At 40.2% G+C, this 14666-nt stretch overlaps 1 protein-coding gene across 4 annotated transcripts in view; it reads left to right on the forward strand.

The window, feature by feature from the left end:
- MTOR (mechanistic target of rapamycin kinase) overlaps positions 1-14411 on the forward strand; it is a 103680-nt gene extending 89269 nt beyond the window's left edge. For all 4 annotated transcript variants that reach the window (XM_054009144.1, XM_054009145.1, XM_054009146.1 and 1 more), the window contains 15 exons: positions 397-579; positions 1640-1774; positions 2048-2222; positions 3319-3454; positions 4262-4409; positions 5151-5273; positions 5891-5973; positions 7521-7593; positions 8578-8652; positions 9201-9336; positions 9773-9838; positions 11391-11471; positions 11760-11840; positions 12753-12858; positions 13416-14411. In XM_054009144.1, coding sequence (XP_053865119.1) covers positions 397-579; positions 1640-1774; positions 2048-2222; positions 3319-3454; positions 4262-4409; positions 5151-5273; positions 5891-5973; positions 7521-7593; positions 8578-8652; positions 9201-9336; positions 9773-9838; positions 11391-11471; positions 11760-11840; positions 12753-12858; positions 13416-13431 — 1617 coding nt within the window. In that variant the 3' untranslated portion in view covers positions 13432-14411. The remainder of the gene's footprint in view (positions 1-396; positions 580-1639; positions 1775-2047; positions 2223-3318; positions 3455-4261; positions 4410-5150; positions 5274-5890; positions 5974-7520; positions 7594-8577; positions 8653-9200; positions 9337-9772; positions 9839-11390; positions 11472-11759; positions 11841-12752; positions 12859-13415) is intronic.
- Positions 14412-14666: the final 255 nt, after the last annotated feature.

A 14666-nucleotide genomic window follows, 5' to 3' on the forward strand; every position in this document is an offset into this window, starting at 1 on the left:
TTTAATGAGAAAGGGAAACAGTCTGACTTGTTTCTGGGGAAGGAGCCAGTTTATCTTGATTGCTAAATTCTTAATGAATAACTGAAAGACAGGAATATATTAGCAGGCAAACTTCATGTGATTGCAAACATATTGGCAGGGGAGCAAATCAGTTTATAGTAGTCCAGTAGGGTACTCACAGGAGAAAGTTTATCAAGTAGAGGTTTGTGTGGCATCCTCTAGCCATCAGCAGGGAGTAGGTGAAACCATTCTCAAGGTGAAAGTAGTCTAGTACTTTTAAAACAACAAGGAGTCTGGTGGCACCTTAAAGACTAACAGATTTACTTTTAAGCCTCTCTGCGTCCATGCGATTTTTTCCCCCCATAGGAATTTATTATCTTCCCTATCCTAATCCAGGTGAGCGAAGAGCTGATCCGTGTAGCCATCCTCTGGCATGAGATGTGGCATGAAGGGCTGGAAGAGGCATCCCGTCTGTACTTTGGAGAGAGGAATGTGAAGGGAATGTTTGAGGTGCTGGAGCCACTCCATGCTATGATGGAGCGTGGGCCCCAGACTCTCAAGGAAACGTCTTTCAATCAGGTATCTGCTAGTGGAGTGCAGTCTGAGCTTCCTGTAGCCCCAAAAAACGAACACCCTGCCTCAAAAACATTCCCAGTACTTTTTATCAAGGAAGTAAAAAAGGCAATGGATTTTTTATTATTGAATGGAGGGCTGCTGTGTGTGGCGTGGTCTGTCTGTCTGTCTCTCTCTCTCTCTCTCTCTCTCCCTGTAACTCTGGTTTTTCATTGTGGAAGCCTGACAGAGTGACTGCTCTCCTGTACAATAAAGCCTACCTCCAAAGAGTCCCAATTCGAGGCCCCTGAGAGGAGTTTTGACCGTCTCACTGTTTGTTTGCATCCTTTCAGTCAGATTGAGGAGCATGTTGAGAATGAAGAGTGCTTCAGGGAGGGAACATGCTTCAAACCCAGTTCTAGACTCTGAAACAGAGGTGGGGGGTTATCCCACCAATTGAGCTAAGGGTGAGGCTCTTGAGATAGTTTATACTAGCTTCAAGCATTACTTATCCATGACACTTATTTCTGCGTTCTTGATCTTTGGGGACTCTAATTTTACCTGGGCATAATCTGATCAAACAAATGGCACTTGGAGTCTAGTGTATAACAGACATTATGTGGGCTTTGTAAAATATACCCACCAAAGCAGTCTATGAGAGTAAGTGCTTCCTCCTTTGAAGTAATTTCCTCTACCTCATGGTCACATTGCTTCATGGTCAGCATCAATGCTGTCACCAGTGCAGGTGATGGAGAGGACTCCTCCCCTAGTCAGCATAGCATCTTATTTGACCTTGTGACTGTTGCTTTAGCCCCACAGCTACACCATTAAAGGGTATTTCTGCCTTTTCTGGTTTCTTTTGGGGGTGAAATCTGTGTGGGGCAGCATTGTCCAATAGAGTCAACACAGCCAGAAATACCTGCGTTCTAATCTTGATCCTGCCACTGATTTGCCTTGTAACCTTGGGAACAGTTCGTGATTGGACAGGATCTTGAAATTACATAAATGAAGCTCTTTGTAAGTGATGAGTATTTTCTCCTCATTTGTTCCACTGTAGTAAGGGTTAATTTTTCTTCTTCCTCCCCAGGCATATGGCAGAGACTTAATGGAGGCTCAGGAATGGTGCAGGAAGTACATGAAATCAGGAAATGTCAAGGACCTCACCCAGGCCTGGGATCTCTATTACCATGTGTTCAGGCGGATCTCTAAGCAGCTGCCTCAGGTGGGGGGAGAGGTACAGTTCTGGGTCTTGCAGTGTAAGCTGTCAAAACCCATATGTGTTTGTCCAAAATACTCAACAAGGGTATTCCAGAAATACCTGCTGCTGGCTTGCACCTTATGCGGTGCTTTTTGCAAGTAACTGAAGTACTGATGGTTGACTGTGAACTGTTCTATGCCCTCCATAAAATCAACTCTTTTAATATTTCAATGGTATTAAATAGACACATAGAAGTATATAAAACTCTGGTTCTGTTTGTTTGTTTCTTGCTGGCAGCTCACTTCCTTAGAACTACAGTATGTGTCACCAAAACTCCTCATGTGCCGGGATTTGGAATTAGCGGTGCCAGGAACATATGATCCCAACCAGCCAATCATCCGCATTCAATCCATTGCACCATCGCTGCAGGTCATCACGTCCAAGCAGAGGCCCAGGAAATTGACATTAATGGGTGAGAAATGCAAGCTGAGTTTAGCTCCCCGATTGTATACTTTTTCAGGAAAGTCTTCACTATAGTCCCTTTAGAAAGCAGATTTTTCATTTTCTGTAAATGATTTTCAGGACAGGCCAGCTGCTCAGATTGCCCTACTTTCCTATTCCTGGAAATATCAACATGTACTCTCTCCCTAGCTCCTCATCAAGAAGCAAGCATGGAACTGGAGGATAAGGGAAATACTTGTATAGAGTGTTTTGCATCCCAGCGTGCTTCAGCTACATAGCTAAAGTCACACTGACCCATAGCCATCTTTGGGATGGAGGCAGTCAGCCAACTGGCCCATGGCATGCTACGCAATAGTGGAAAGGAATGGAAATTATATAATCAGCATAATATCTTTGATTTTATGTTCAGAACAAACATGCCGTTGGATTTTTATGTTCTGTCTGAAAAAACATTTAGTAAAATGCATTGTATTCAACTCCTTTAACCCAGCAGAGTGAAAGGCTATATCGACTTTGACAGGAGTCAAACCCATGGCTGCAGGGAGTAATGTTATATGGCTGATGTTTAGGCCACCAGTTTGTTCCTTTGGCTACACACAGTTTGGAAGAGCAAAAGGAACTAAAGGAAGAGGGGTATGCAGACCAAGAAAGCGGGTGGAGGACTGGAGTAGGATTAGATTTACAGTGTATATGAAGGCCTGAATACAGTGACGGGGAGCTTGAGAGTGAGTGAGTGTGGAGAGAGATGCCAAAGGTGACAACATAATTCACAACTGCAAGAAAGCAGTAGAGCTTTTGTGCATTTTGTCATGTCAGTGTCCTATTGTCTTATTTATCTTAGTATTGCATCTCCTTCTGAAGGGTGGAGTCTTGGTGACCTTTTTTTAATGAATACCAACCATTTATTCAAGAAATCAGGACTTGTTTTGTCGCATTATTCCTTAACAAGTGAATTTCACCCTCAGAAAGAAGTTTATAAAATATATCTATCCAACATTCTGAATCTTGCTGTCATTCTGTCCGTTTAAATGTGATTCAGACTTCATCTGATTGTTCAAGTAAGATATTGCACTCCACCTCACCACGCCCCATATCTTCTCTTACAGGAAGCAACGGGCATGAGTTTGTATTCCTTCTGAAGGGCCATGAGGACCTTCGCCAGGATGAAAGAGTGATGCAGCTCTTTGGACTAGTCAACACTCTGCTGGCCAATGACCCGACATCTCTGCGTAAAAACCTCAGGTATTTGGAGCAAATATAGGATCTTCTAATGCCAATGCACCTAACGCCACTACCCTTTCTGCTAGCTGATGAAGAAACGGAAAATCCAGTAACACAACACAAAATGCAACATTTATGTAACTCATAGCTGGAGATAATGTACGTCGAAAGGAGGAGGGGCTTTTTTATGTTTTTTTGTTTTAAATAAAACCCTTTCGTTGGAGTTTCTTCATCTTCAAGATGATTGCAATTCAAGGCATTTCTGTTGTTGGCTCTGGAGCCTAAGAGCATTAATAATCTTGCAGGCTTACTAGAGTCTAGTGACTGTTTTGTTGATATTGTAATGTAATTTATTTTCCTACTTTGGAAGGTACATATAATCTTGTGAAATGGTGGATTCTTGACAAGATTTTAAAATAGCCACTGCATACTCACACTGGTGCTCAATTTAAGTAGCCGCTGGCTGTAGTTCTGCACCCTTGTGTTTCACATGTGAGCACATATCAAGCAGAATGCCATCTGCAATGAATTGAATGTTGTGAGTCACTTACCCCAAAGCTTCAGAAAGTGAGCTCTCAATGAGCTTAACATAAACTGCTTAAAATAATTCTTAAGAGTAAACAGTAGTACTCTTATCAAGAAGTGTTCTCCAGTTAATTTGAAAAAAGACTGGGTGATAAAGTAATGAATTGGATACATCACATTCCCCAGATTTAGGTGGTGGGTTGCTCTAGACTGGTAGATTTTGAACATCATGAAAATACACCATTTCCTAATGTGTGATTTTTTTTTTTTTTTTTTTTTTTCCCCCCCTCTCTCTCTCCCTAGCATCCAGAGATACGCAGTTATTCCACTGTCTACAAACTCTGGCCTGATTGGCTGGGTTCCCCACTGTGACACTCTGCACGCGCTCATCCGAGACTACAGGGAAAAGAAAAAGATCCTTCTCAACATCGAACATCGCATCATGCTGCGGGTAAAGGGCGAGACTGGCACACAATTCGCTGTTCTGTTCGATCTCCAATAGCCCTCTGAGTTCCCATTTATTTACCTGTCTTTTGATCCCTTTTCGTATTAAAATTACTTTAATAACTGTGCACGAATATAAAATAAAAATGCTAGAATATTCCAAAGCACTCCTAAATTAGTGATAGGCTGTGGAGTTATTCACCTCTCACTTGCCATGTTGATAGTGACCACAAGTTCTTACCATCTTACGGCTAAAATGAGGTTGGTAGAGATCAGTCTGGTTCCTAGCAGATTTGTCCATATCACAAAGTGTGCCACTGCAGCTGATATTTACTAGCATAAGCAGAGCCCCAAAATTTAATGAGCTATGAAAATTGCACATTGGTGGGGGAAGTAGAGGGAAGCTTGTACTACTGGTTCTGTCAGTAAACAGAGTGGGGATCATAACCCAGAAGACTTAATCTTTCTCCAGAACTCAAATTCTCTCTCAGCTCTTTTTTAACAATAAAAGTAGCTGTTGGAATGTTTGTGACCACAGAGTGGGGTATTGCATTTCAAATGAGTTCTTTTGGCTGAGTTTGCTGAAAATGAATTGGTTTGTGCTGCAGAGCAATTAATGGTAATTTAATCATTTTCTCATTGTTTTACTCTGTAAACTAGTAGAGATTGACACATTCCTCATATTGCAGCTGTTTCAGAATTGTTATGAAAAACTTGGTGACTGCTGAACAACATTTCTCTATTTTAGATGGCTCCAGACTACGACCACCTGACTTTGATGCAGAAGGTGGAGGTGTTTGAACACGCTGTCAATAATACTGCTGGTGATGATCTTGCCAAACTGCTGTGGCTAAAAAGTCCCAGCTCTGAGGTACATTCACTTTCAGTCACTACTAATGACTCTTGCAGACAGCTAAATATGTTGTCCTCTCTGTGAACGGAGTGTTCGCAGCATGTAAATACATGTCTTTGTTTATAGGTACACAACTGAATGAAGATTATTCCCTTGATCCCAAGAGCAGCATATGATATATTTTGTATGATGATGATAAAGAATTCATGGATGAAAGACTAAGATTTAATTTATTGTTAGGGTACGTCTATACTTACCTCCGGGTCCGGCGGTAAGCAATCGATCTTCTGGGATCGATCCCGGAAGTGCTCGCCGTCGACGCCGGTACTCCTGCTCGACAAGAGGAGTACGCGGAGTCGATGGGGGAGCCTGCCTGCCGCGTGTGGACCCGCGGTAAGTTCGAACTAAGATAGTTCGACTTCAGCTACATGAATAACATAGCTGAAGTTGCGTATCTTAGTTCGAAGTGGGGGGTTAGTGTGGACCAGCCCTTAGAGAAATTAAAATGGTGAAATGTAAACTGAATTAGCATAATTAACCAGCTTCAGTGCCTGTGCCTTGTATGCATTTTCTGAATTTGTTTGAGGCACACCCAGTTTAATCAGAACTGTTTCATTTCATCTCTTATTTTTCAGGTGTGGTTTGACAGAAGAACTAATTACACCCGCTCACTAGCTGTGATGTCAATGGTTGGGTACATTTTGGGCCTTGGGGACAGGTAAGCGAAATTGGAATATTTTCTTTGAAATAAGTGTCGCTAACGAGGATTTATAGATTCCATTCTGAAATAGTTGTCATGCTCCCATCAGCTCATTCCCTGGCTATTCTCTTGTGATAACTACTTTCATCTTGGCTATTCCAAACTCCAAATGATCTCATCTTTCAGGGCCTGCCACTACTCCCATTAAGGTCAGTGCTCCAGGATCAAGCCCTAGGGTTTGTATGTCTCTTGAGTGCATGACATGAGTGTCTTCTCTTTCGAGAGGGAGTGTGGTTAGAGGAATAAACACAAAACTAAGGAGCTGAGAGTTCTAATTCCAGACCTACCACTCACTCACTGAGTGGCCTTGAATAAATCACTTAACCTGGTACCCCATCTGTCAAAAAGAGAGAACCTCCCAGTGTTGTTACTCTGGGAGGATAAATGACTGTTTGTGCAGTGCTTGGTAGATAGCGAGCATTCATACTGACAGCACTCAATATTTCCTTTTTAAAGAGGTAACCTAAGTGTATCTTGTATCACAACTGCTACAGGAGGTGTAGCTCACTGCTGCCATCACAACTTTCACACAGCATCAATCTAGTGTGCCTCTTTCCCTTGGGGCATCTTATCTGGGTAAAAAACAGGTGCTTGATATTAATGGGTTTTAGTGAGGTCTTTAATACAGTTTCCTTTGTGTCACTTAATTCTGATTTTCTTGTCCATAAATATTACCTAGGAAGTATATGATTAAATATGTATGTAGATAATATTTAAAACATACGTTATTTTCCTCATACTAGACTATTGTTCAAATGCATATTGGTGTATCACTTAAATATGTATGTCAATGGACCAGTCAAAGATGGTCTAAACTTTTGATTTAGTATGTGGATTACTGCCCCAGTAAGCCCTAATAACGCCTTTGAAAATCCATCTGAAACCAGTATTTTTATACTAGAGGTCTGTAACATAACAACTAAACCTTTCTGCAACATTTTTGTAATCATTTGCTCTTGAGCTTAGAACTTTTGATAATTAAGTTATAAGCCTATGAAACTTGGGGGTTAAAATAAAAACAGCATGAAAGACAGTACTGTAATACCCAGCATCTTCCTAGTCTGATTGTCTCTGATAACAGCCTGATTTCCTCTCTTTACTTGCAATATGCTCGTTAAATTTCTCTAAGCTGTAAAAATGTAAAGTCATTATAAAATTAGTGGAATATCAACCCTAAATATAAAAGAAATATAACCAAAATGTGCATATCCAAAAATATAGTGATGCGTCTGGTCTAATAGGACATTTATCTTCAAAAACAAGAGGATTTCTGATAACTCCTGAGTTGTAATTACAGAATCTAATCACACCAGGATGGAAATGCTTCAGGAAAGTTATTTATCATGAGATAACTTCCCGATCAGAGGTCTCCAATCATTGGCTGTCTTCTGACTTGCAAGGATAAATGTCCTCCTAGACAAAAGCCATGACTTACTTTTGATACATTTTTCTATAACTCTCTAATCATCTGTCACTCTGGCTTCTCTCCTGTTCCTTCCACAAAGACACCCTTCCAACCTGATGCTAGACAGGCTGAGTGGAAAGATCCTGCATATTGACTTTGGGGACTGTTTTGAGGTGAGCTTTTGTACTAAAAAAAAGTGTTTATTTTTATATTTCAGAAATATCCTGTTATCTAGTACAGCAAAGGCAGAACTAGGATCCAGGAACTCCTGAGTTCTTATTTTAGCTCTGACACTGACTTGCAGTGTGGTCTTGTGGCATGTCACTTAACTACTTTGTGCCTCACTTTACCTGTCAGTAAAATGGAGAGAATGCACACCTACCTCACCGGAATGTTGAGATTAGTTATACAATTGTTTTACAAACATTGAGTGCTAAATATCAGTAGTGGCTTTCACATAAATCCTTACACCAATTTGTGATTGAAATCTGGAGTACATTACTCTATACCAACAGCACGGGCACAGACGCTTAGTTTGATTCTTACATTCCTTATCTAGTCATGTTTACAGCTTCCCTCAAAAAAAATTCCAATAACTAGAGAATCATAGAAAAGTAGGGCTGGAAGAGACCTTGAGAAGTCATCAAGTCCAGCCCCCTGCACAGAGACAGGACCAAATAAACCTAGACCATCCCTGACAGGTGTTTGTCCAACCTGTTCTTAGAAACCTCCAAAGATTGGGATTCCACAACCTCCCTTGGAAGCCTATTCTAGCACTAACTTCCCTTATGGCTAGAAAGTTTTTCCTAATAGCTAACCTAAATCTCCCTGGTGGCAGATTAAGCCCATTAACTTCTTGTCCTACCTTCAGATGATATGGAGAACAATTGATCAGGTCCCCCTCAGTTGTCTTTTCTCAAGACTAAACATAGCCAGTTTTTTTTAATCTTTCCTCATAGGTCAGGCTTTCTAAACCTTTTATCGTTTTGGTTCCTCTCCACACATTTCTTTCCTTTTTTATAACCACAACATTCAGAGTTATATCAGGCAAGCCAGTCCCTTACTTATTAACAAACTGCTTTTTCAAGGAAGAGGAGAAGGAAATATCTGCAAAGTTAGTGTATTAGTTAACTGATTCTCTTCTATTGTGTATTCAGGTTGCAATGACAAGAGAGAAGTTTCCTGAGAAGATTCCATTTAGACTTACAAGGATGTTGACAAATGCTATGGAGGTAGGTGGGAGTTAGCAGCCACCTTTCTAATAGGACAGAAAGGGGACTGTTCCTAAGAAGATGTCAGCGGTTCCCCAGCTATCCCTGTGTGTTCTACTGTAGTGGAATCTCCCCAATTCCATAAGGAGCCGAGGTGCTAATATTTCAGCTGCATTTTCCTTTAAATAAATTTCCCATGTGACCTTTACAATATGTTAAATATGAAAACAACTCTTCATTGATTAAAAGGAAACACGGTCCTGTAATTTCCCAGGCCTCTCCATATTTCCTCAGCCCAAATATTGGCCATGAACCAAACACAGTCCAGTAGCACAGGGCTTCAAGATGAGTGTCACCTGGACCTCATTTCCATGTCACCAGCAGGCAGTAAATCAGAATATTGGGCCCTCTTAAACTTGTAATGAACCTGTATCTTCTGTTAATAAATGGAACACAATGTAAGGGGATTCTGGTCAAGATACAGGCATGTCCTGCCATGGGAATGATGAGGGCTGGAGTCAGAAGGTAAAAGGAGCACCACCGTTGATTCAGTTCTTTCTGTTCTGAAGGTGACTGGCCTGGATGGTAACTACAGAATCACCTGTCACACTGTGATGGAAGTCCTGCGAGAACATAAAGACAGTGTCATGGCTGTGCTAGAGGCCTTTGTCTATGACCCCTTACTGAACTGGAGGCTGATGGACAGTAAGTTATTTGGGGAAACAGTGAGAGCAGGGGAGAGAAGTAAATCAGAGTAAACTGTATAAATGTAAGACATTCAGGAGCACAAAATCAAATGTCTTCAAACTCAGGCCTTGGTGGTTTAAATCTGCAGTCTATGCACACACAGTAATGTTAACAGGACTGTGTTCAAGAGTCCTAAAATAAAGAAACACAGAGATGAAATCCCATTTGCCCTTAAAGGGAGAGGTGAAACTAAATTAAAAACAAAATTACTGGAGTGCTTTTGAATTATTTGTCATCTTTATTTTGAAAAGCCACACACACATTATCTGCCTGAAGCAACAGGACACTTAACCCTGTGTCATTCAGAGGAAGTCTGATTCAGTTTGAGAAGCTGATATTTCCAAAGTCTATAGTTCAAAGATAAAAACACTTAAGCATTTTATTTTCTTTGCAGCAAATACAAAAGGCAATAAACGATCACGAACAAGGACAGACTCCTATTCAGCTAGTCAGTCAGTAGGTGTGTATAACGTTTTATTGTATTTAATTTAATTCATTTGGGTCATTTTTAATTGGAGCGTAATTTTGAAAAATATTTTTCGAGTCTTTTTCTTTTTCAAAAGCACAATGGAAAAAGCTACTTCAGCTTGAATAGCAGCCACGGCTTTGTAGTCATATTCACATTGTAATGTGGCATCAGGATTTTTGTGGAGTACCTAAAAGTTGGTGCAACCCACAGAGTAATTATGACCTATGATATGTACTGTACTTGCTCGGTTTTGCATAGTAATGCTGCAGTAAGCTCAGTAAAGTTTCACATAGCAACATAGTGGTAAATATGTTACACAAAATCCTAGCAGCTGGTTGCTAATGGACTTATAGGAGAAATGTCAAAGGAAAGCATTTACTATAATGTTTAATACTAGGGTTTCAATAACTTCAGTTACTTGGCTACTATTTTAAGTTAATTGTGCGTCTTTTTAAAATATCTTTCATCTAGCAAAATGTACTGAAGGGTCCTTTAAAGTTAACTGCGGCTTTCAGCACATAAACATACAAAGTATGTTTCAATTTTGAGTTATAATCCCTTTAATCAGAGCAATGGGGACATTCAGCACACTTAGCCACAATTTAGTAAGCTTCTCAAAACAAGGTTTTTCGCCTTCCTCTGCAGCATGGGGCAGGGGTCGCTTGCTGGAGAATTCTCTGCGACTTGAAGTCTTTAAATCATGATTTGGGGACTTCAACAGCTGAGTCAAGGGAGAGAATTATTCCAGAAGTGGGTGGGTCAGCTTTTGTGGCCTGCATCATGCGGGAGGTCAGACTAGATGATCATAATGGTCCCTTCTGACCTTAAAGTCTAGGAGTCTAAGTCAGTCAATCCAAGTCACCAGTAAGACTGCGGGGGAGGTAGGGTTATTGGTAAATGCTATATAGAATATGATATTCAAAGCTTCATGCAATACTGAAGTACATTGGCCAATTTAATGCTCCATTTCCTTGTGTCAGTTTTAATGACAACGTAAACATTTTAGCATAGTCCTAAAAAGGCATTTTGCTCAACATGTTATATTTAATCTCATGATGCTCCTAGCTCTCATTCAAACACACATACATCAACAAGTGCTTTAAATAAATTCACTTGCATGTTGGGAAATGAAGAATTTATTTTCTGTAATCTTAGATGCTGTTGGAGAACTTTTCTTTTGTATAGACTAGATCAGTTGAAGTGCTGTTTTCTGCAAATGTTGTAGCAGTGACCAGGCATAAAAAAAACAAAGTTTAAAAGTGCAGTTGCCCATCACATAACTTCATGGTGATAAGAACTGCATGTAAACCAGAAGCTTTACACAACATACTTGAGCTTGAGTGTAAGGTTTTTTTGAGCTACAAACTGAACCTTAAAAAATGTTACTTTATCTGCCTTTTGGCTTATACTGCCATAATTTCCTTTAAAATCAAAGTTTTTACACTGTTGAAAGTGCTGTGCAGGAGAATCTCCTGAAAAGCAAACAAATGCCAATCTTCTTTGTATTTGATGATTGTATTGATATTCTCCCCTCTCTCATTAGAAATGTTGGATAATGTGGAGCTGGGTGAGACAGCTCATAAGAAAACTGGGACCACAGTGCCTGAATCCATCCATTCCTTCAGTAAGTTCCCGTGCAAACCTCATACATTTTACATTATGGGCAACTATTTCATAAATCAGCACCTTCAGCGCTCTACAGATGACAGCTATCCAAGGTGGGGCAAAAAGGGGTTCTCTGTCAGCATAGATAAGAACTTGTAACTGTCTGCTCTCTTCTCTAATTAAACCCAGTAGCTTACAGCGGTTTGTGTGTCAACTGTTCATGGCAAAAAAGTAACGGCATCACAGATTGTTTTGATCATTGTTGTCCAAATAAAGTCTAAACGTTGTTTTCACTTCTGTCTTCTAGTAGGGGATGGGTTAGTGAAGCCAGAGGCTCTCAATAAGAAGGCTATTCAAATTATTAACAGGGTTCGAGATAAACTCACTGGTAAGTGTATACTTTCTAAAATAAAACATCGTAAAAGTAATACAGACATTAGAATTATGTTCAGGTTTAAGAGCTTGCCTGGCACTATCATATTTCAGTTTTGTGCTAGTTCTTCATCAATTTTATTTCAGATTATCCTGTTTCTTAATTGGGCAGAGCCATTTAATATATTTGGGCTTTGTAATTTGTATTCTGGAAGGCAATCTTACTTGGAAAATGTAGAGGTAATTTTAATTAATGTGAGTACTTGTGGCACCTTAGAGACTAACAAATTTATTAGAGCATAAGCTTTCGTGGACTACAGCCCATGCATCCGAAGAAGTGGGCTGTAGTCCACGAAAGCTTATGCTCTAATAAATTTGTTAGTCTCTAAGGTGCCACAAGTACTCCTGTTCTTCTTTTTGCGGATACAGACTAACACGGCTGTTACTCTGAAACTTTTAATTAATGTGTATCAGATCTGACCAGTTCATCTTTTAGTGATGATTCTAAATCAAATCTCCAGCAACCGACTTTCCTTTTACTGGCTTTGCAACTGGAAAAATTTAGATGTGACATTTTAGACTCTTAATGATGTATAAAAGAACCACTAGAATTAGGTACTTAATGTAGCTAGGCAGTGGATTCCTTCTACTAGGAATTTTTAATAAGTACATTACTTTTGTCTGTTTGAAGGAGAGGGTGGGGATAGAGAAGATGCTGATGGGTCATCAAAAACACTTTTGTTCTAGAGGATTCAAAATAGACACAATGTGGCTTTTGAGGTTTTGTCTTTGAACAGTTCTGTGCCAAATATATATTATAAGAGGACAGAAAGTCATCTTCACATTGCTCCACAACTTGCCAACCAAACCAAGCTATGTAATTTGGCTTACGGCCTTCCTTAATGTTTCTTTCACTTTAATTGTAAAGGTCGAGACTTCTCTCATGATGAAACTCTGGATGTACCCACACAAGTAGAATTGCTTATTAAGCAAGCTACTTCCCATGAGAATCTCTGCCAGTGCTACATTGGATGGTGAGTTTGTCTTTAAACTAGCCTTCCAAATGGAGAACAGTCAAGTAAAATATCATTACTCTTATCTCCGTAATCATGCTGAGGATGGCTGAGTAGACATTGTGTCTAAGCTTGTAAACTTTTGTGACCATTTTGTTAGGTTACCTTAGGCAATCTGTTATAAACAGAAAAGGGGATTATTTAAATCAACTCAGAGGTTTTACGCATTTGAAATAAGATGTTCCAATTGTATGTATATCACCAATTGCTAGTTATGGAAGGGAAATTCCATACTCTAATGTCAACAAGTACACTTTTATAATGCCTTCATCTTTCTTAGATTTCTTAACTGTAGGTTGTATTCGAGGAACCAGAGGATTTGGGGGGTTTCAGACATTAGGAGTGTTGATCAGGGATCGAGAAGTAGGCTCAGGCATGGGTCTTTCCCATCCTCAGTGTCCTTGTGATTCTAGAAATGCTTCTGCACATTAGGAGACCTCAGTCCTTCTTAACATAGTCTGTTTTTATGAAGCGATGGGTAAGACTGCGCTATTAAAGTATGCTTTTGTCATCTTTAGGTGTCCTTTTTGGTAACAGAAGATTCCAGAGTATCCACAGCCTTTATTGGAGGCTTTTGCGCTCCAGATATATTCTTCTACAAACTGAAATCTTGGACTGAAATACAGCCTGTCAAATATTTTGAAATGTAAATTAAGAGTTATTGTATATTAAAAGTTGTTTAAGCAATTCATAGCTGCTGTTGAAAAACACAAGTTGAAACATAAGACTTGATTTGGGTTTCCAGAACAATGAAGACTGACTAGACCACAAATATATGGTTCACTTGGTCTTTGGGGAACTGGTGACCCATTACAAATAACACAATACGGGTTTTGACTTAACTTACAATGTAACTTACTAAAATATTTGCAGATGAATCATTGCCCTGGTCAGTCCTGTTGGTGTGGCTGCAGTGAACTCAGTGCACTCATGCAAGAATCCTCATTTAAGTGTGGGGACAGAGTTGGAGGGTAGAGAGCAAGAGGAAAGAAGCAGAGTTTTTCTGTCTGTATTACCCCATTATCTCTCCTATCCCAAAACTCTGTACACTCACCCAAAATCAGAGGGAGGGGATTGTAGTTGAAAGGTTTGTGTCTGACCCCAGTGGTGATGTAACCAGCACATTTCAGAGTAGATCTGGATATAGGGGTAGATCCAGGATCGAAGACTCTGAGCCAGTCAAAGCAGGGTGGCTCAAAGAGAGTTGATCTATGGCAAGGAGGATGCAAAGTAAACTCAGAATACCACTTGCGAGCTTCCCACACTGGCGGACTAAAGAGCAGTATTGGGAATTAGGGAAAACTGAATACTCAGCACAAAAAGCAGAAGGGAGGAGAACTGATCATACCTGGAAATGGAGAATAATGGATATTAAACATGATGGTGAAGGTAAATAAAGTTATGATTTATTAATAAAACAAAATGCACAAAATATAAAGTGTAGCCATGTTTAGATGCCATGTTGTATTTGAATATTTTTGTGCCAATAAATTACACCAAAATGTGTAAAAAGATTTTGACCGGATTCCTATTTATTCCAAAGCACTCCTTATGGGGAGCAGAATTGAGGCACAGCAGCATCACACTAGCACAGCGGAACTATGGGTTGGGACCCCAAAGTGGGTCTCAAACCCTTTTTAATGGACTTGCTGGGGCCAAACCCCGAGACCCACTGCCTCGGGCCAAAGCCTAAGGACTGGGTGGCAGGGCTCAGGTTACAGGCGTCCTGTCTGGGGCTGAAGCCCTTGGGCTTCGTCTTTGGCCTACCC

Source organism: Malaclemys terrapin, chromosome 19 (genome assembly GCF_027887155.1).
Source record: "Malaclemys terrapin pileata isolate rMalTer1 chromosome 19, rMalTer1.hap1, whole genome shotgun sequence".
Lineage (NCBI taxonomy): Eukaryota > Metazoa > Chordata > Testudines > Emydidae > Malaclemys > Malaclemys terrapin.